Raw genomic sequence first — 22,407 nt, 5'->3', positions numbered from 1 at the left:
AATCCAATTTTCTTTTTAGATTTTTTAAAATTTTTGTCTGATTTTTTTTTTTACTTTTTTCGACGTTATTTCGAGGCTCGCATTTTTGCCCTGATGCGTTTAGACCCCCGCAAGTTTCAAGCAAATGCTTTCACTAGAACCTTTGTATTTTTAGCTTTTTTTTGGTGACTCGCCCAAGCACAACACCGCAACACTTTAGGCTTTGTTGGTTTAGTAAAGCCGAACAAACAAAAATGCATTTCGGCGCGTTTATGCCAAATAATCAAGCCTAAAAAAAGCAAGACAAACATCATTACCAAGCCCCGTAAAAATGCGCAGTTTCAAAGCCTGATTACATTTAGTTTAGGCTTGCAAATTTTCGCCGCGAACATGCATTTAAGCCGACTCTGAGCGTATTTGATTATTCAATTAACAGAGTTGTTTGAAATGACGTAACACAGTTGAAGTCCCAGTCAGGTCATTGGTAAAATAACTCAAGTTTAAGTCAAGTCTTGTTTCAAATCCAAGTCATGTCTTTTTTGAATAAATAACAAGTCAAGTCCCAGTCAAGTCATAATTAGAGCAAGTCAGCTTCAACTCATTTAAATTACACGTTAAGCTATTAAAATTGGGTATACTCGTCCGCTTCAATCAATACCTTAACTAAAAAATACCAAAAACGCAATATCCAGCAAGCAAATTGTTTTACGTGCAAAAATTAGGATAATAACCCAATTTTACAAAATTTTTTATTGAAAACACTTTAGACTTAAGTCAAGTCACTTGAAAAGAGTAAAGTCAAATCATTGACTTGAGTCATTTCAACACTGTTAATTACTGCAATGTCCCCATGCAGTTTGACATTACGCGTTCAATGCATCAAAAAACTGCGCACATTTAAGGCAAAGTTGCATTGCAAGCTCCCAGGGACAAATGTGAGACGCGCTAATGGACAATTAAATCTGCCACGTCTAGGCATTTGCAGATAAGCCGCCCTTCACTTGTGGCACGCTTTATCTCGCATTTGAATCTATTTGCTTTTGCGCTTGCAAGAGTGCTGCCTTTAGGTGGGAAGTGGCGGCGTGCGTTTTATCACTTTGCAAGCGACTTCAAAAGCGGTCCGAGATGTCTGCCGAGCATCTGAGATCCCTCAAAAGCGACGGACATCTGTCAGTGGCAATTCAAAGTCGAGTCGTGACATACCGAGGTTTAAATAGACTTTCGGCACCTGGTCTGTACCCCAACACCCCCCTATACCCCCTTAAAGCCGAAACTTGCGCAGTTCAAATCTGTCAACGCCGCCCAGATTAGCAGAGAATGGTTCGAACCATGAGGCCTAAACCCAAGTCCCCGGTTTGACCCGCCTTACTTATTTCCGTTGGTTGAAACTAAACCTTGAGGATTACAAGGGATTTTGTAAAACCTCTTTTGATCCTGATCTGAGTTAATTTCTTTTTTGACGGTGTCAAACTGTTTTTAGTTTAATTAATGTGCGCGAAAAAAATTCGGAATTTTTTTTAGTGTACGTGAAAAATGGGAATTTTTTTTTTGAACGTATGTGAATTGGGAAAAAATTATAATGTAAGATATGTGAAAAATCTGACAAAAAAGTGCTTGTAATATATGTGGAAAAATTGAAAACATTTTTTTGATGTACATGTAAAAATTGGAAAAAAAAATTTTCCGTACGCGAAAAATTGGATTTTTTTTAATGCAAAAAAAAATTGGGGGTGATGTTTTATGCCCATAAAAGGTTTCACTCTGGTTAACTGAACGGTCGTTACCAGAACGCTTGCAATTCTAATGACAACTTTTGCGTCACAAAGCACCTGTTCTGTGTCAAATCCAGCATTCCACGACCTAGTTGAAAGCCAAAGAAAGTGAAAAACTTTCTCGAAGCAGGTATCAAAAAAGAATGTCGCTAAGCAGCACTTTCGAACCACTAAAACCCGTTCATTTGCCCGACACAGCCGCTAATTCGAGCGCACCTGCGCAATCTGTCGTCTGTGTGGCTTTTAGACACGCAACAGTGACAATTCGCGCTCGGAAATTTATTTGAATCCCGCCCGAATCGGGACCACAAGTTTAGGCTTAATTTGTTTAGGGTCGGGGAAAAATTGAGCCGTTCATCAAAGCAAATCTATAATCGCTTGAATAAAATTTTGTTGTCGTACGTCAAACGGGGGTACGGATGGTTAGAAATACGTTTTTTGACTGTATGCCGGAAAAATTAAGGCGTATTTTTACACCGAATGCGGTTCGGATAACAGTTATTTTAAGGAATGTGAATTGCATGGTTTTGTTAGGAGCGTAACAACACAAGCTATGTAGCTAGTAACGGTTCAGGGGCGGGTTAGGTTGCACATGTCACGTAAGAAGAGCGTTTATTAACCCCGAGTCTTGAGTCCATATGAACACAGTTCTAGAGGTGAACAATACACACACATGTGTGTTCAATTAGCTAAAATGAAAATCGCAGGTTTGTCCAGTAATAAATCGCTTCTAAATTTTACTGTTATAGTTTAGAAGCAACCTAAATATCAGTTCTCTTACTTAAGTCATGCAACTTTTGTGGTAATAGGAAGTTCGGTCTGAAAAGGTTTAGAAATAAGAGGGATGAAAAAATGGTTTAGAACCACTGCGTTAATAGAAACACAATAAAAAGGCATCTTGGCTAACAAGCCACTACTATACTACACCGTGAATTACAAGTATTTTCGTTTGGGTAGTCTATACAGGTTTAAAACTGTTTTTTCGCGGGTCCTGCCCAACCCTTTCCACATAGCGCAACGCCGGGGGATTAGATTGCGTCTGTTGTTCGGTTTGGGCGGAGATGAGCCACTTCCAAAAGCCCTGTATACAGGTTCTGCTTAGCAAGGCTATCTCGTGACATTTGAAGGGAAGCGCGGCCGAGCGAAAAAAACAAAACCAACTTTTGACCGTGAACTTGTGCGAGAGGTCTTTAAACATTTTCGCCCCGCTGCGAAAAGGGTCGGCGCTGTAACAACACGTCCCCCTGCTTTACCCCGAAAAAATACCACCCAGCGTCAACGCAGCCCCCGTTGGGGTCAGGTTAGAGCAACTGTACGGCGAAAATTGACTGCTAAACGCCTCTTATCACGCAAAGGGTGCAACGTGCTGTGTATGTATACAAGCAAGCAGGGCCACAAGAAAGACATGGGCTTGGCGTAAGGCGATATGCCGTTTTGTGTAGTCGGTTGCTTTTTTTGGTTGGCGCAACGAAACCTGTCTGGAGAAAATCTAGAAGCAAACATCTGCACAATTAGGAGCACTTCGTCGCCAAGTCGAGCGTTAAGGACGACAGAATAACATCGGCGGCACAGGAGTTACAGCTACATTCCGTATCGCGTAATATAGTGTTTCTCAACCTAAAAAATTAGGCAGCCGCGACTTAAAATACTAAATGTTTAAGTATAACAGCTAAGCTTGTCACCAATTGGCCCAAATTAGACTCAATTTAATTTTTTTAATTTTTTTTCAATTTAAAAATTTTTTTTTAATAAATTAACATATTTTAAATTTTTTTAAATTTTTTTTTAAGTTTTAACATTTAAAAAAAAATCCATTGCTTTTAATTAATTTTTAAGGCGAACAATACATAGAATATTTCCAAAAAAAGTTCGAAATTAATCAATGTGAGCTCTGCCTTCGGTTTGCTTCGGCAAAAGTATTGGATAAATCTTGCTTAGAACCAATATAAAAAAATCTACTGCAGTAGGCGACCCAAGAAAATCAAACAGGCGCCCAATTTTGGGTCGCGACCCATGGGTTGAGGAGACACTGGTGTAACAGCACACAAAAAATCGAGACGTTCAGCCAAGGTGAACACAGCGATTTGCACTTAACCCAGCATTGACAGCATTCCAGCGCGTCTAAGGGCAAAAGTGGCTTTATTTTACCCTCATTTGCGACTTTATTCCTGTTAGCCGCTGCGCGCAATTCAAATCGCAACGACCTGAACCAATTAAAAGTCGTTTCAGGGGTGTTTTTTTCGCACTTTTTATCGCCTCCCTGAGTCAGACAGTTCGTCGATTTTAACATTCCAATCCCGAAAATGGCAAAAATTTCAAGTATCGGCTGCTACCCCACAATTCAGCACCAAAAGGGTGATTTTCTTTGAAAAGTTAAGGCTTTTTATACTTGTCTAGGAAAATTTTAAAGGTATATCCTCGAAAAAAAAACGCTTTAAATTTATCACCGCGTCAAACTTTACTATATAGGGGTGACGTGTTTCGATTTTGTACGTTACACATGTTTAATCGATCAAGACGAACTATTTACTGGTATACCGCATGGGATTGGCCAAGTATTGTAAATCGATAAAGAATCCAGCGCTGCCTATACCAGCCAAGTTATAGCATCCTATGGCAATAGTCGGTCTAATTCGACGTACGGCGTAGATAAATAATTCAAACTAACACGACCCAAAACATCTTTCAACCGCCGTAACTTTTCGTGACGTCAGCGCCTCCGTCACAAGCGCTAAGTGAAAAATCACGCGGTCTTTCTTGAGCAAACAGTTTTGTCTTGGGCAGTGTGATTTGCTCAATGGGCCGGGCGCAAATTTGGCGGTGTTTTTTGGGGCGGTAATGAAGTGAAACTATAGACTGCAAATTACCGGACCGTTTGTTGGTTTTGCAATGATTTGCAGCGATCGTGTGGTCTAAACTAGTGTTCCGCTTGCGCATATGCACTTTCTGCAGCCGGTAAACGAACACTACAAAGAAATCTTGGGTCACAAAAAAAAGACTCGAAAACTTACACAAAACTTCGTGGGTCTTGCTTATCTACAGTTAAAACCATAAAATGCCTATGTAAGTTGTCTTAACCTTTAGACACAACTTTAAAACTTAAAAAATCCTAACCTACTTATTCATCCTATAGTTTCTAAAGAATCTGTGGTTAAGACTTGCACAGAACGTAGTAGTTCTTGATTATTGAAATCTCCATTTAAAACCACGAAAAGGAAATGTAAGTTGTCTTTTAGCTTCTTGCACACGACTTAAAAATGATGTCACTCAACCTCTTTGGCTTTAAAATTCATTACCAAGCTACTTTAAAAGACTTACACAGAACGTAGTAGTTCTTGTTGGGTTCAAACTCGAGGCCCCACGGCGACGGCGAAAGCTCCTGAAAGTAGAAGGTGTATTTCTTCTCCTGCTCAGGGACGTTGCAAGTTATGAGACGACGACCAGTGACCGAACTGCAGTTCCTGAAGTGGTCCTCGGTGACTAGAAAGAGCTTAAAGTAGAAGAGCTTTTCCTTGTCGTTTCTCCCCCGTCTTGGACAGATGATGTCGAGTTTGTCGTAGAGCGCCACGTTAATGCTGGGAGTCGAGTCCTTTCGGAATCTGTGAAAATAATGGAGTAGGTGTGAGCTTTGCGTTCAGCGTTGTAAACAAGTCATTTTTTAAGGTTTTGACTTGAATTAAGTCATTTGGGAAAAAATGACTTGAGTTGAATAAATCTTTCGGTCAAATGACTTTAAACGACGTGTTTTCTTTGAGCACTTTATTATAAATTTTTGATTATATATATCTTAATTTTTCTACTTAAAAAGAAATAGCTTGCTGTATACTGCATTTTTGTAATTTTAATTGCTCGTTATTGCTCGTAATCAAGATAGTTTAAAAATTTTAGTAGTTTAATTAACGTTTACTTTTTATGACCTGTAGTTGGAATTGACTTGGTATAATTATGACTTGATTTGACTTTGACTCTGACTTAAGGTATTTTACAAAATAACTTGACTGGGATTACATTCATTTCAAAATGACTTGTTTACAACACAGGCAGAAAGTATCAGCAACAGCGGTTCGCTAATACCGCATTGATTTTAAACATGAGCGGCGGGTATCAATCACAATGCAACATGCCGACGTGTCAACGGGTTATGCGGCATGCTGTGATTGCACAGATTGCAAGCCAGCGCGGCGCATCGATCCCATAAGCATGGAAATTACGCAGGGCAGTCGCAGCTATGCGAAAACGACCAAGGGCCGCTTTTAAAACTCTATATATCGATTTGACGAGTCGGCTTATCAACGTTTAAGCGGCCCCAGTGCAAATTGGACAGATCGCCACTGAAATGGCCACTGGGAATAATCGAGGGGCTGGAGGGGCGTGAGAACGTTGTGAAATCTGAGTAGCGATTTGCAAACGAGAAAACGGACTCCAGCCATAAGACCGAAATAAGAACAACATCAACGTCGGAATAAAACATAGTGAGGAAAAACACCAAAATAGGGATAATATCTTATAGTCGTAAAAACGTCTAAATCTGAATAAGTCCTAAAACCGTCGAAATAAGACCCAAATATATTAGAATCGGGGCAATTTAAAACTACCTAATCCCAAGCCCAACACCTAAGTACATTACTAATAATTGTAAACCTAACCCGACTTCTAAACCCTACCCACACTAACCCTAAATAGGGACAAGCAATCCGGTGCCCAAATAGCAGCGCCCAAACGTCGACACCAAAACTCCTAATGCCAGACCGATGGCCCCCTGATCGCCCCATACCCCTACAGTTTCATGCATTATTTTGGTCATTGGACTTATTCTGGTGAATTTTGAACTTATTCCGACCAGATTAGGTCTTATTTAGAGGACTTAGAATTATTCTGTCGTGGAAATAAATGTAAATGTGGCTTTATTAGGTCGTAGGTCTTAATGCTATATGGTACTATAGATTATTATTGTTTCATATTGTTTCGTTGTAGGTCTCACTCTGTGTTCCCACGAAAACATCTGGCAAGTGACGACCACCTACAAATCGACGTAACCAAAGATACGCATCTCGGGTGTGTGTTTGCAACAGCCACACGCAATGATGCGACGCCCTAGGGCAGAACCAGCACCTTCGAACGTCCTATACACTGTTTATTGCATCGTTAAACGCCTTGCAGCATTTTGCAAAGGGCGGCTGTCGACGCTCGTTTTGCCACTTGGCCGTGTTTATATGGGCCTGTCAAACTATAAGGCGAAGGCAGACGGGGCGATTGTGCTACGACAGCTTTGCAATGCCGACAAACAAACAACTGCCGGACAGGAATAAGGCCAGCAACAAACATGATCGACTGTCATCACAACACACATAAAAACAAGCTAAATCCAATTAAGTATTGCCGGCCGAAAGCGTGGTGCGTATTTTACTCGGGAACTATAAATGATTGGCGTTTCGCAAATGCCCAAAATGAAGTAATTGATACTAAATTAAGCACATCGACTTAACAACGCGCTTCTTTTTTGGAGCATAATGGTTGGAGGTTGTAGTAAGACGTAGAAAGAATATCAAAGCCCATACACAAGTAGGTAGCATTTTTAACGTTTCGAATAACACTTAATTCATTTTCAACATGTCATTTTCAACTTCTTCTTTACGTTAAAAAAAGTTTATCACAAATAATATTAACGTATATATGTTGCGATTTAGATCAAGCATTGTTTAAATCGCTTCAATAACTTGCAGGACAACTTGTCGCAATGTACTTTAGATCGCGTCTTAAAACAACAAATTACGCACGATCGCTTAATCAAACCCTTGTAAATACAAGAACTTTTCGCTTTGAAGTCTTAGCGGCAATTAGCGGTTGCACAAGCACTGGGAGATCTTAGATGTGGATAGGATCGCAATGTCATTCTATGGAGCCAGTAAGACTAGCCCTGGTAATTTCCAAGTTGGTTATAGCAAGACGCTTTTAATCCTGTAATTACGGCCGTTTGACGAGCGCAAGAATTCCGTTAGAATACCCAATATGTACTTGTTTAGCCAACCTGAATGTTATGCCGAGTGTGATTTGGATTTCGCAGCTTAATTACCAAGTGTACGCATTTCGTTTATTGTGTGATGTGGTGTTTTAAAAGTGTCATAAAAATTCTGTTTAGAAGTGTATCGGCTAATGTCTGTAGGCAAACACAATTCGATTAATATATATGCTGTTGCACAGTATACAATCCGATTAAGTGTAAAACAAGATGTTGCCATTTCGATTTTAGAGACATTTATTTAAAGCATTTGTATAAGCTTTTGTTATAAGGTATTATACTTTCTAACGAAGTTTGTTATTTATTTGGGTTCTATATCTCTGTTGGCTAAAACAAGATGTTGTTATTTTTGCACTTGGAAACAATTATTCCAAAACATTTATACAAGGTATTGTGCTTTCTAACGGTGTATGTTGTTTATATGGGTTCTACAACTCTGTTGGCTAAAACAAGATGTTGCTATTTTTGCACTTGGAAACAATTATTACAAAACATTTTTATAAGGTATTATACTTTCTAACGGGTATGTTGTTTACCATGGATTCTACAGCCCTTAAAATCAACACCAAGTGTTTGGACGCGATTTAATACAATATCCTTAAAAGAAAACTTTTGTTTGGTATTTGGACGCCGATTGATGATGGGCTTAAGCATATAAAAGCGCAGACGAAATCATAACAAAGCTAAATATCTGCGTCAGAGCTTGAAAATGAACATGGCGACTGACAGTTGCCAAGACCAGCTTGAAAATTATGTAATGTCTGCCCAGCAAGGCGCCGATTTTCGATTGCGTATAATTAAAGCCAAAAACGTCATTCTACAACCGTCTGGTCACTGTCATGGCCGACACGTCCAAATTTTAACCGGACTGACGCCGCCCAAACGATTTGTGACTCGAGGGCAGACTAGAAGCCAAGTTGACACAAGCTCTTTAAAATGTTGTAGTTAGACGTAGTAAGAATATCAAGGCCTTACAGAAGTAAGTTACATTTTAAACGTTTCGAATATAACTACTTCTGTACGGGCTTTGATATCCTTACTCAGCTTTTAAGTGGCTTTAGTCTTTTGTACATTTTTTGCCTTGATGTAATTATCCAACCATATTGTTAGTTTTGTGGATCTAAAATAGCGTATTATGGGGCTTTGATATTCCTACGTCTAACTTAAACCTCCAACCATCATACTACAAAGCATATTTTTTTCTTAATAATAACATTTATTCCGATTTTTAACTTCTCGAGATTTTTAACCTTCCTTTTTAGTTTGTAAAGTTTATTAAATTGTGCACAAGCAGACAATTTTTATTTCTATTTTTTCAGAGGGATCAAAACTTGGTTGAAAACAGACAGACAATATTTTTTCAAAAGAACGCCCATCTTGGCATTCAAAGCTACCATTTAAAACCAACCGTACAACTTGTTAACTTGTTGCGTCTGTCCAACTCACCCCACCCCCCCTCTTTTTTTCGTGCATTGTTTGTAACAAATTAAAAGCTCAAGGCGCGTCCAGCAGCCCACAGTTTTGCGCGCCGGCGGTTAAATTGGGCGAGCGCGCGTTTTTCATGGATTAACCTCCGACCCCCACACGTCATATCACAATGACCGATCGTCTGTCCGAGCGACTTTACAGACGGGTGGGTGTCAAAACAGACGGCCAGCGATAATCGTCGCTTCGTACACAAGGGTACACGTAATAGGGATCAAAATGCACGTGAAAACGTCGCTGCGGTCTTGCATACAAGAAACTAGTGTTATAAACAATTCGCTTTGAAACGACTTCAAGTCACAGTCAAGTCACTTGTACAATTACTTGAAACCAAGTCAAGGCATTTTAAAATAACTTGAGTCCAAGTCGAATGTTTTTTAATTTAATTGCAAAACTTCAGATAAATAACCCAATTAAAAGGTTTTACGTGCAAAAACTGAGATAAATAACCCAATTTAAGAGTTTTACCTGCAAAAACGGAGAAAATAGCCCATTTTTTAATTAAAACGTTAATTTAAAACCAAGTCAATTGATTTAATGACCAAATCATTTGAAAACAGTGACTTAAGTCAAGTCATTGACTTTAAAGTCATTGCAACACAGCAAAAAATTTACTATTGCTGTTGCAATTCGTGTATTATAACAGCAGCAACTGAAAAGTCACAACCCTTTGAATGGGCGTTTCTTTTTGCCAGCATACAAAACATCGCCCTGTGACAAAACAAAGGCCTTTATTGCCTTGTCAATTGTAAAATTATTGAGATACACAGTGTTGCAAAATCTACAGAACAACCTGTAAGTAAGTAGTTCATTATGCACCCTAGCGTATCAAATCGCCCTTCAGACTCCTATGCATTTTTAAGCAGTGCATAACCGCAAACCATGGCAGCGGACTAAGGTGTAAAAAAAACCGCTGCTGCAAGTGTACTTTGGGTGCCAAAGAAACACTTAACGTCAATAAAAATAGAAAAAAACATGTTTTACTTGGCTTATCATTTACTTAACGACTTTTAAGAATAACTACGGCCAAAGACTTTTAAGCATAGCAGTGCATTAAGTTCCAAGTAGTACATAGTTTACATTGCAATATAGTTATTTCTTTTTACAATTTAAACCCAGCAAAGGCTTTCATCTGATCTAATCAAGCAGTGTAACCCGAAGCCGGGTGTCTAGCGTTAGGGGCACATCAACATAGCAGAGAAAAGGTCATCGCGTCTGCTAAGCGGGTATGGGAGATCTAGAGTCGCGATATTTCTGTAAATTTAAACCCCTGTTCCGCCCATAGAAAGATAAATGCGATTTAGAAAGCGATTTGAGTGAAATTTTAAATGAAACGCGGGTTTAGACTTGAATATTGCACAAGTTTCGGAATTTTATGGAAGAGATGTTTCTACACCTGCTGCGGTTACTGTTTATAACAGTTACGAAACTGAATAATCATGGTCTTGTTTGCGCGAACATTTGTCACCCGATTCGAACATTTCAAAAGCAAACAAAAAACATCCGCTTTGTTCGCTCATAAAGAGGCAACGTCACTCAAAAAGGCCAGTTTTTTGTGTTTACGATCGGGGAGACAAAAAAGTGACGGAAAACAGCCGGGAAAAACGCCAGGCGGGCATAGTCAGAAATCGGTTTATTGGGAATGTAAATATTGGTTTAGCGGGGAGTGTACCGACTCTAGTTTTTTGCCAGGCGTCAATTTAAGGGAGTTGCAATGCAGAGTGAAATGCCGGGCATTTGTGACCTGCTCTGTATGCCACTGACTCTAGCCTTATATCCGAGTCGACCTGCTGTAATAACAACAGTAAAACAATACGGGCTTGAAACTGCTCGAAAATATTATTGTGTTTCCTTGTTGTAAACAAGTCATTTTGAAATGACTTAATTCCTAGTCAAGCCTTTGGTCCAAAAGTCATTTAAAAACGGTGACTTAAGTTAAAAAAACTGTTGTTTCTGATGAAAACTCGTCCAGTTACAGCCACATAAATTGTTGTTTTTTGCTTTAGGCCTAGAAATAACTCAAAAACTTCCACAATGTCAGAAAAGCTTTATCCAGAAGCTAAATAAATAACGCTAATTAGAACAACTGAAGTGTTTTTAACATATTTTTGTATTACTTCAATATGTTAAAAGTATCGTTTCATATGTCAATGTAGCGTAAATTATGTTATACCTTGACTTACTCGAATTTTATTCACAGCAAAATAAAAACTGATTCCAATATTTATTTTAAATCCGTTGGGTTTTCGTGAGTAATCCTGGACAACTCGTAATATGTTACCATCAATTTGGCTAAACGTGTGAAATCATTTGCCCATAAGACAATGTATGTACTCTATTATTCTATCCGTACGCTCAATATTTGAACCCAAACCCGCTCAGTAAAGTGCAGTACGTGCTTGACGGGCTATTGCGGCCCGCACGACAAAATTTGCGCGGGCCAGATCCATCACTGTCGCTTGTTCGGGTCTCAAACCCATCTTAACCAAAGTCACATATCAGTGTCCTAAAAACAAGTCACTTCGAAATGACTCAAGTCACAATCAGGTCTTTTGACAAATAACTCCAGCTTAAGTCAGGCATTTTGCAAAAATCAAGTCCAGTCATAGAAAAATAATTGGTAAACTCGTCGGAATATGAGCAATAACTCAACTAAGAATAACAAAAATTTGCAAATTAAAAAAATGTTTTACGTACTAAAATTGAGATAAATAATGCAATTTAAAAGTTTAACGTGCAAAAACTGAGAAAAATAACCCAATTTTCAATTAAAACTTTAATTTTAAACCAAGTAAAAATATGTAACGAAAAAAAAAAAAAAATGACTTGAGTCAAAGTTAGGTCATTTTTTCAAAATATATGTCAAGTCAAGCGCATGAAAATATATACGTAAATGTGCGGTATAAAGTTAAGGCCCTTAAGCGAAACGAAAGGTCGGAAAACTGCGCCAATAGGCAAATGCCACCCACTACGTTTTAAAGTTTAAACATCCTGTGGCCCACGCAGCTAAGGTAATCCACTTCGGAACGTGTATTTTCACGCTCTGCTGCCTTATCCACGGCTGAATTCTATGGTCTTGTGCTCGAAAGATCGATATTAAACCTAACTGTAGTGTGCGTGTAAGTAATGGACGCGTGACCGTATCGAACACAAACTTTAGCGATTTTTTTTTTGGTTGGGAGAAAATGCTTTCGGAAGTAATTACTTTTAGGCTCTGGCGCAAACTCCGTGAAGCAACATCACGAAAGAACTTGTGAAAAAACGCGAAAACTTAAAATAGACTTGGAAGTGAAGATCCGAATTTAAATTACAAATGCCAAAGCCAAAAAATGTCGCTTAAATCGACATCATCTTAATCAAGAAGTTCCTACTCGCGCTTGAATCATCATCAGTATATGTGATGTCGATTTACTCGATCGAATAGGCTATGACATTCATTTTGTCAAGCTACATTACAGATCCGTTCATTGTGGACCTTCGGGTATAATTGCTGTAAATTTGAGCTCTTTGGGCGCCAATTTGCATAACAGCCATAAACAAGAGGCCTTCAGAGGTAGGAAATCCAACACGAAAAAGCAAGCACAAAAGTGCAAGAAAATTAACCTTTTCAAAACTGTTAAAGTTGTGTTGTGTTTCTTGGAAGGTAACTTTTTGTCGTACCACTATGTTGTACATTGGATATCCAAGTGCAGCAGAAATATGTTTTGCGTAACCCTATGCTTTTAATCTTCGTTTAACAACCTTTTCAGCGACCCCTTGTAAAGTTTTGAAAACAAAAGTTAACGAACAAACTCTAGTGAATAGACATGTAGAACGTCATTTGGTAAGCCCCGCGGATTTCGGCGGTAATTATCGGTTGCGAAGATTACGGGTTATGCCTTCCGCGTTATATACTCGCGAATATAGCAATTTGAACCGAAATCGTCCAAGCGTTACTGAGACAGGTTTAAGACGAAAATAGCGGCCTTTTGATTTGCGAAATCCGGACACGGAAATATTACACATAACTCTACATCAGCAGAATACTCTAGCAAAGCTAGCAATTCAGGTAAGAGACTATTAAACGATCTTACAGGCTATGTATAAATCGCCAGCAAAGGCATGTCAGTATATCTGAATAAACAAACACAGCAGTATAACGCGACAATGTCATGGGTATCTTACAGTTATCACTCGATATTAGGAAACGCCACTTACAGGAATTCCGCTATACGCAAAACATAGGGAGAAAATCTAATCGGAAAATCGAATCCCTTTTCAAGCCTCGTCTCTTTGAAAGTAATACACGTAAGGGAGCGTTTTGTGTGTTTTCTTAGTGATTTCAAAGATTAAAGCGATCCATTTAGTGAGCTAGGGATTTTTTCGGGTTTATGCACGATTTATGGGAGTAATAAGCCTATGATAAAAGAAGAAAAAAAATCACAATAGAACTTTAACCAAAAGAAAGACGTTTGAAGTTTTATTCTAATCGATTAACAACGCCCTTTTACATGGAGATTTATTCTACATCATTCTCAAGCGCAATTTATATTTTCAGATGGTACAGCGCGCGAAAATTTATTTAACTTTCGTATACAAACTATAGTCTATGTTGTGGGGCATCAATACACTACAAAAACTAATCAAAAACTGGGAAATATTCAGGCAACATACAATTGTACTGCCAGCAAAAACTCCAGCATAGAATACAGCGACGCAGTGACATTGCTGTGTAACCTTTACTTAGCAATGCCGTTGCATTGCGTGCGGTGTATAAAAGCGCTGTAGTACATGCATAATTAAACAGTCGTTTTGCGTCGCGTTTTCCGACTGCCGGCCTTAACTGGTGATTAAATAAGTCCATTATGGGATTAGGCGTTCTGTTCGGGAGTTTTTGCGACGCGGTGAAAAACACAACATTTTACAACGTTACAAGCATTCCTAGCGAATCTTTAGGAGCTAAAATTAGAGTTTTGTCAATGTTTTCTCGCAATTATTGGACGCGTCGACGCGTTTCACACGTTTGCGACTTTCATCCGACGCCGAACGGTCGTTAAAATTGCCGGGAAAGGTGAAAAAAATGCGTACAACGCGGTAAATGATTGCTTGAGAAATCTCGCCTTGATGTGATGTTTTGTGTGGGAATTAAAATAAATTTCGTTTTTTTTTCGATGACCTCTTCAGCTACTTTCGCGGACAAAAAATAAGGTGAAAAATTGCCTGACAAACTTTTGCCTTGGTGTGACTTTTCTGTGTGGAATAAAAAGGAGGACAGGTTTTTTTCAAAAATAATATTTTTTTTTCCACCGTGACCTGTCAACAACATTTTGCGTGGAATTAAAATGAAAGTTTTTACATTTTTTTTATACTGTTTGTTTTTTTAATTTTTTTCAAAGAACTTTTCACAAAAAAACTTTGCGGGATTGTCATTGGTAATCGTCGAAAAGCGTTTTTCGCCAAATTCCTCTTCAAGCGCCAGACGGTGGTAACGGACAAAAGTTTAGAGGGGGTGTCTGGCGTTACGTCATGAAAATAAACACGTAGAAAAAAAATTGGTGGAGGTCTGTCGCATAAGGATTCGAATGCCCAATTAAGGCCCGTCAATCGTCTTAAAGGCTCTTTCGAATTCTAAAGGCGCCGAAAATTGGAGGTTATCCGCAAGGTTTGCCCGCCCACCCTTTACAACGGCAAGCAATGGAAGTGAACTTGTGCACTTGGAGGGCACAAAGGAATCAAGCTGTTTCCAGTAGACCCCGGTCTCACAGCCAACAAACGAAAAACCGTATATAAGCGGCGACATGCCAAGCACGGACAAAGGCATGACTGATAGAAGATTAAATATTTGCCCGACAGCCGTCATAAATTCTCGCCCGCTTTTTTGTACGAAGCGTTACAAAAAATTCGCGGAAAAAGGCAGATTAATCCTGTTTCATATTTGAACTTGGGTTGATAAATTACGCCATTCAAATTTTTCGCCTGTTTTTTCGAAGCGCTACAAAAAATAAAAAAAATCGCTGTCGAAGGGAGATTATATCCCGTTTCATATTTGAGCTTGGGTTGATAAATAGCGTTATTCATAAATTCTCGCCTTTTTTTCGTACCGTTAGCGAAAATAAAAAATCGCTGCAAAAGGCAGACGAAATCCCGTTCAATATTTGAACACGCTATGATAAATACACGCCAGGCAATTGTATTGGGGGAGGGGTTCACTATTGTGCGCCCCCTCAGATTTAATAATCTCGTGCTGGCAGACATAATTGGATCTCGGCTACCCGTTGCTCAAGTTTCTCTTCCCAACTTGCGCGTCATTTTGGAAATAATCGCTGTTTTGGCCGTTTCGAAGTCCCGCGGTGCCGCCATATTAACATTACGTCGTTCCGTGCAATACGTAAGGGCCGGGCAAAAAGTCAATAATACCAATAACGCCGAAAGTGGGTCTTTGCGATTGGACGAGTGTCCAGCTAAGAACGTTAAGTGTTACATTGGCCCATTCACACACGGACAATGGGATTTCGTTTTGCGACGTCTTGGATAAATATGGGCAAAACTGGACAAGGGTTATAAACAATTCAGCAAAGGAGGCGCTTTGAACCCTTAGGGACTCTTTTCCAAACTGAATTTCACGTTTAAGAGTTTAAAACGTCAATATTAACCTTTTTGTGGGATTTTTTTTGTTAACATTTGGCGAAAACTTCGTTATATTTCTTTCCACACGATTGTATCACAATCTTTTTTGAAATAAAGAAAAAATATAAATTCAAAAACTGTGAAATTCACTCATTTGATGTGTGATATTTTTGTTAACATTAGGGCGCAAATTTCGTTATAGGTCTTTCCACGCAATTGTAATTTTTTAAATTGACTACGCGGTTTAAAAAAAATGATTTCTACTGACGAAAAAGGTATGTTGTTAATTTGTATAAAGCTTTAGATTTATATAAAAAAGCGAAATATTCATACAATTGTGGCCTTGCCTTAAGGAAAATCCTTGTTTAATCACCTGATTGTAGTTAGCATCCCTAAGGGCTCTTGAAGTTAGATCAAAACTGGTTCTTTATTAACCAATCAACACCAGTTAAAAAAAAGAAGGCCTTGCAACCCTAATGAATCCAATTAAGTCGATTCGACGACTAAACTTGGCGATTTCCTGTCAATAGAACGCTCGACCTTGGCAGTTTAGCCGGGGCAGCGGAGTGCACTTGTGCTAGAAGTGCTTTGTAGTCATTAACGCCGTTCGACTTCGCGACAATTAGGCACAGGGGCTTGAAGGAGCAGCTAAGTAAGATGTCCTTGCAAAGAAATCGATGAGACTTTAACTGTAGTGCCTCGACAATTGTAAAGCCCATTGCTTGTGAGTGTGTGTGAGTGTGTGTGCGTGTGCGTGTGCGTATGCGCGTGCGTGCGTGTGGCTTGTTTGATGTAGTTCGCGCTCACAAGCTGTTACAAGGATTTTGGCGGCATGGGGGTACTTTAAGGTTCGAGGCTTGTCCGCGTGAAATTCTGGGATGGACGAATTTGAGATTAACACACGCTGTTTCGATCGGGGATTGAAATCTCTTTAAACATTAAACTGAAATCTCTTTAAACATTTTTTGCTCGTAAAGAACAATTTTAGAATGTAGATCATTCTACTTTTGTAACGAGACACGATTAATAATAAAGATCTGTAATTTGGTGCATGATGGCTGGAGGTTGTAGCAAGACGTAATAAGAATATTAAAGCCCATACAGAAGTAAGTATCATTTTGAACGTTTCGAATATCTTTATTCAATTTCAGAATCTGTTAAAAATGAATAACGAGTTAAAAATGAATAAAGAGATACCCTTACCTACTGCTATATGGGCTTTGGTTCTCCTGCTACGTCTAAACATCTGTACAATTTTCCGTCAATTTTATTTAAAGCTGTGAACGATTAAACCTATGCGATAATTTTACACTAGGTTTCACTGTTTTGTGATGTTACCAGACTTTAAAGTTACAACATCCGGGCCTTATAGTGTTCAGCCTCGTCCGATAACAAAGGTTTAACGTTCAACACAAACTCTCAAACAGTAAAGTCAAGGTTGCTGCCGACTTGATGGACGAACCGCCAATTACAGTGTCGCAATTCGTATTGTTTTAACTGAAATACTGCAATCTCGAACGTTCCAACGCAAGGTAATTGCCAGTTAGTAAATTGCCATCGGGCAAACGTTTACCTACTCAAGAAAACAGACCGTTTTTTTCTTGGCAACACAAAACTCCGCTAATCTGTACAGCGTTGATGGACCACGGGGCTTTTAAAGATTAAATATTTTTGTTTCACCACAGATCCAATTTCTTATAGACCCAAACACAAGATAATCCACGTTGTTTATTAAGCTTGTGTAAATAGTCGCGATTTCGATTTAAGTGATTAAAGAAAGAACTACTCGAAACGTAATCTCGTAAATACCAGGGTTTACTCGAAAAGTTTTACCATTTTGGGAAAATTTTTGAAAGACCTGTGAATTGTTTGGAAAATGTTACAATCGCCGGCTGGATATCCTAATGTTCAGGATTCCTAAAACTTAAAATCTTCGAGTTTGCAAAACACAAAAACCTTAAGTATCTATACTACTTTCCACGACTAAAAAAATCGCCTTTGACAAAAATAATAGCCATAATCTTGGATGCTTAATTAAAATACCGTATTCATTTAGCGCAATTCGCCAGTGCTTTTCATAAATACAAAAACTTGCTTTTGAAAAAAATAAAAGCCATAATCTATGATGCCCAATTAAAATACCGTATTCATCAGTAATTTTCCAAAAACGTTTCGCCCCGTTGTATTTCCACAAACCTAGCCATTACGAGCACAGGCACTATAGTTTCGCAGAACGACGTCGAATAGTTTACCAAGACGCCCAAACATCTTGGCGTCTGGAAGTCTGCAGCAAATGACAGGCATAGCAAGCCGACGCAGATAAACGTTGCTTAACCCAAAGCGCCCGGTGCCTACGCTTTACTAGTAGGCCAGAGCCTTGTTTTAAAACATTGGACAGTCCAGAATCCAGCAAATTATCCCACGTGGCTGTTTAACAATTACGCTGACGTATGTAAGGCGACTTTTCTCCGATTAGTAACAGTAATTTAATAAGGGATTTGGCGACTATAGGACAACTTACGCGATAATAACAACGTGATGTAATGGAGTTGAGTTGGACGCAAAATGTCGCGCCATATGCCATCCAAGCATTAGTTTGATCCGCCTAATTAGGCTCCGCGAAGCACAAATCCGAACAGCGCAAAAGGCGAAAAGGACTGTGCCCCACATTGCGTGCCATTTTGTCAGCAGCAGCAACAGCAGCAGAAGGGGAAAAGTTAAAAGTTCGCGGCCCGGTTTAGTTTTTCGCTTTGGCGAAAGATGCCGGCGCGATAAAACACACGTGTGTACGCGGGGCAAACTTTGCCAGTCGCTCACAACGTTTAATCAGAGGGATTTGGCATTTACTCAAGCCCAAAGCACGCCCGCAAGTTATACCTTCAAGCATTCCCAATTTCGTCCGCCGTACTGTACAAGACTTTTGATGAAACGTCAACAATAAAGCTTTCTGTCCTAGTTCAACCTCAACTTTAATTTCAAAAGGGATCGATTACACACCTTGATGTTGGCTGTACAAACAGAAAATCAGTGACTTCGGCGCTATATAGTAACCGCTAATTAAACCCCCAGACATTCCAGATTGTGCCAGATGCGTTGTACAAGACTTCTCAATGAATTTGAATTTACCACGATTGATGTTAGCTGTATAAACAGAAAAAATATAGTAGCCGCAACATTGTTCCCGAGCAAAAATGCCGTTGGAATAATGGCGCTGTTCAGAGTCACACTTCCATGACTGGTCCCCTACAGGTTACAGCCATTCCGACACGCGCCAACGATTCGAAATCGAGTCACTTTTGCTGTCGTTGCTAAAGAGCAAAGGCAATTCACTCTCTGTTTTTCATGTGCATCCGATTAAAGAAAGCACAACACGTTACACGCCGGAGACTGTAACTTTGGCGAAAGTTGCGATAAGAAACTACAGGCTGATAAATAAAGTGCTACAAATGTTCCCAGTGTATGTGTGTGGTCTTGAAACATGTGCTTTTCACAAGCAAAGCATTATCATTATCCCCCGATTGTTACGCGACAGTAAGCGCTGGCAGCTTAAACACAACTCAAAAAAAAATCCTTTTTAAAACGACTAAGTCCCAGTTAAGTCATTAGAAAAATAACTTAAGTCCAAGTCTTCATTTGCCTAAGTTAAGTCATTATAAGTTAGGTCAATGACATAAAAATAAAACATTAATGATTAAGCTAATAGAATTCAAAAGAACGTCCGATTATGAGCAATAAGAGCTCCTTAAATAACAAAAACCTTAATTTGAAACATTAGAAACAGTTATTGCGGTCTAGCGATACTGCACACTGCAGCAGCAAATCGATTTTTAAAAACTCTCGCACATTAGCAACACAACTGTATTTCCATTAGAAATTAAGCTGTTTAGCTGAGAATTCCCGTAGGGGGTTGGACTTAGTTAGGGTCCATCGACTGGGAGGTTCTTATCTCCACAGCAGCGACGCGAATCTTAAACAGCGGGTGCCGTTGGAATTAAGAAGGCGAGAAAAAAACTGTCTGTTGTATCTCTGTGACCAGTTTGGAAAGGAGGGCTGAATAACCAGCGACAAAAATCAACAAAAAAGAAGGCGGGTGGTTTCATCACAGTCGGGACATTACTTCACCGATATCAGGCTACACCACTAGCCTTTGTCGGGCGGCTTTAGGGCGGTATTATTATAGCAAACTCGTCAAATCAGTTGTGCCTCTCAATTGCCCGCCTAGGGGTGAAACAAAGCCAGGCGCTGTCTAAACAATTCACCAGCCAGCAAAAGGCTACCAGCCACACAAAGGCCCGTTACAGAATCAACAAGGTGTTAACCAGGGACTTATCGTTTTCGAGCGTGTTTCCTAGCTATGTTTGACATGCCCAGTTACAAGGACCTGTGTATCCACATATCAGAACAGATCCCTTGTGGGCCAAATACGCTGGGAATTGGTACAATCTAATGTTGATACAGTGAATTATGTGTGTGTATTGTAATGACAGGTTGAATTATGAAATACAGGTTGCGATTCTTGTACAAAAGTTCGTTTGAAATATTTTAAAACTTATAAATACAAACAAAGTAGGCTGAAGAAAATAATTCTCGCTTTAAAATATAAATAGGCTTAAATGGGCGAACTTAAAAAAAATGCGTTTTTTCACTTCGCCCTACCCTAATTTCATAAAAAAAATACATCAACTGACAAACTGTTGTGTCACTTATGTTCCACTTTTGCATTTTAAACCATTGACCCCCATTTAGGCTATAGTATCCTGGGACTGGTGGTAAAGAATGCATTGGCGTTGTAAATGCCGGATATAGGCCGAGCTGAATTCAACTTGCAGATTAAGTCGGTATTTGTTGCACCGCTTTCCCGCAGCCTTCACAGCGCCTGTCTTTAGGTTTTTCGCATTTTATTGCCTTTGCTTATCCGAACGAGATTCGACTAAACTGCTTGAAGCAAAGATTGTACTTTTTCGACGGAAACGTATTTTTTCAGAGTCCGATTTGGACCAATAAAAGTTTTGTGAAATATGTCATTTTACACGGATATTACTGGCCGCCAAGCTTAGAAAAACAATCAAATGCCGTTAGTTTTTTCGCCAACTAGTTGTACCGTCTTTTAAAAGGAGTGTTCCATTTAAATACAAGTTAAAACAAACAAATATGCATAGGATGGTAATCAAATACCTTGTTGCAGCAGTAACCAGTATAAAATTTCCTACAATAACCGTTTTGCGTAGTGCAGTATGACGTAACAATCCACGTTTTGATTAGTAAACTAGTTTGAAAATCCAAAAACTCAACTTACAGCATTGTATTTGATGAATTCCAATAGATTGGGTCCAATGTTCTGCCTTCGATTGGGTAACATTCCATTACCCAGATCATGAGACTGAGAATAACGGCGAAAATTGTTACTTCTTCCATTCGGCCCTTAACCATGATACGTGAGATTTAAATGGGCGATATTTGGAGACTTGCGAGTATTTTTGCTTTTTTTGTAACAACTAACTGGCGTAGCTATTCTTCGGAGAAAGTTTCGAATTTTTAGTTGAAATTCGCCAACGGTTCGATATTATTCCAAAGCAAAATGAGATGTAGATATTTTCTTCTTATTCCAATTGTAGTTTCAAAACGGTTGCAATTTATACGCTATTTAAACCTGTATGCATAAAAGAAAAATGGTTAGTGCGTTTTAACGAAATTATATAACCTGCAAATCTGAGAAAATTTTTGAAGCGCAATAAATAGGCAAACGCATACAAAAGTCTAAAAGGAAAATCCAACTCAAAATATGTTTACCCTGCCAAAAAATATTGTCAATAAAAAGTCACGACCCCTCCTAGACACCGACGGCTTGTATAGTACAATGAATGGATCCCATCCAAAGTATAGTTATTAACTAATAACCTCCAACCTAAAGAGCTACCTGGGCTATATAACCAGTAGCTGGTTTAGCTGATTAGTTTTTGGTTTGCGGACCTGTCTAATCGATAGGTTGACGGAATGTAAATGAACTGTTTGCCGCGGCTAGGTCTACATGCTGTCCTCGGCGATTTTTGGACTCTCTTTGGCGGCCCCCGTAAATGACCATCGATTGTACGGCCTTTTCATTTGCTTGGAGCGTCGTTTAAGCCATCGAAAACTGATCGCCTAATGAAGCAGTTAAACACCCATCGCTACGTTTTCAGTATGACGAGTTTTCTCTCGTATTAGCTCTCTTTGGCGCTGAGGATTAATTTCAGCTTTTGAACAATTTCCAAGCTACAGGGTGAAATCCATTTTGTGAGATTCACATTAGATTAGCTACCTTTTTATAAACATATCGAGTACTCTGAAAAACTTTCAAGTCTATATTACTCCTAAACGGCTAAAAAGAGTTTTTTTTTACCAATGTAAAAATACAAAACCCACGATCATGATTGATATCAGATTAGCGGCATCTTTCAGAAAAAAAGTTTTTTTTAATTTTTCAAGTGCATTGCGCATTCCTTTTTTTGGGCGACTCTTCAAAAACACTGCATACAAAACTATTGTCAAGCGTATAACACTTTAAAA

General features: G+C 39.1%; 1 protein-coding gene across 1 annotated transcript in view; it reads right to left on the bottom strand.

Annotated features, from left to right (window-relative positions):
* The window catches only part of LOC146141539 (uncharacterized), a 55,214-nt gene extending 33,707 nt beyond the window's left edge, over positions 1–21,507 (bottom strand). The window contains exons 1-2 of the mRNA XM_083389505.1: positions 21,158–21,507; positions 5,070–5,350 (exon numbers count right to left, since the gene is read on the bottom strand). Of these exons, the coding sequence (XP_083245631.1) occupies positions 5,070–5,350; positions 21,158–21,291 (415 nt within the window). The 5' untranslated portion in view covers positions 21,292–21,507. The remainder of the gene's footprint in view (positions 1–5,069; positions 5,351–21,157) is intronic.
* Between the last annotated feature and the right edge of the window lie 900 nt (positions 21,508–22,407).

This window comes from Ascidiella aspersa, chromosome 5, assembly GCF_963924565.1.
Source record: "Ascidiella aspersa chromosome 5, kaAscAspe10.2, whole genome shotgun sequence".
Taxonomy (NCBI): domain Eukaryota; kingdom Metazoa; phylum Chordata; class Ascidiacea; order Phlebobranchia; family Ascidiidae; genus Ascidiella; species Ascidiella aspersa.
Note: the sequence above shows the minus strand (reverse complement) of the source record. Positions and strands in the feature narration are given on the sequence as shown.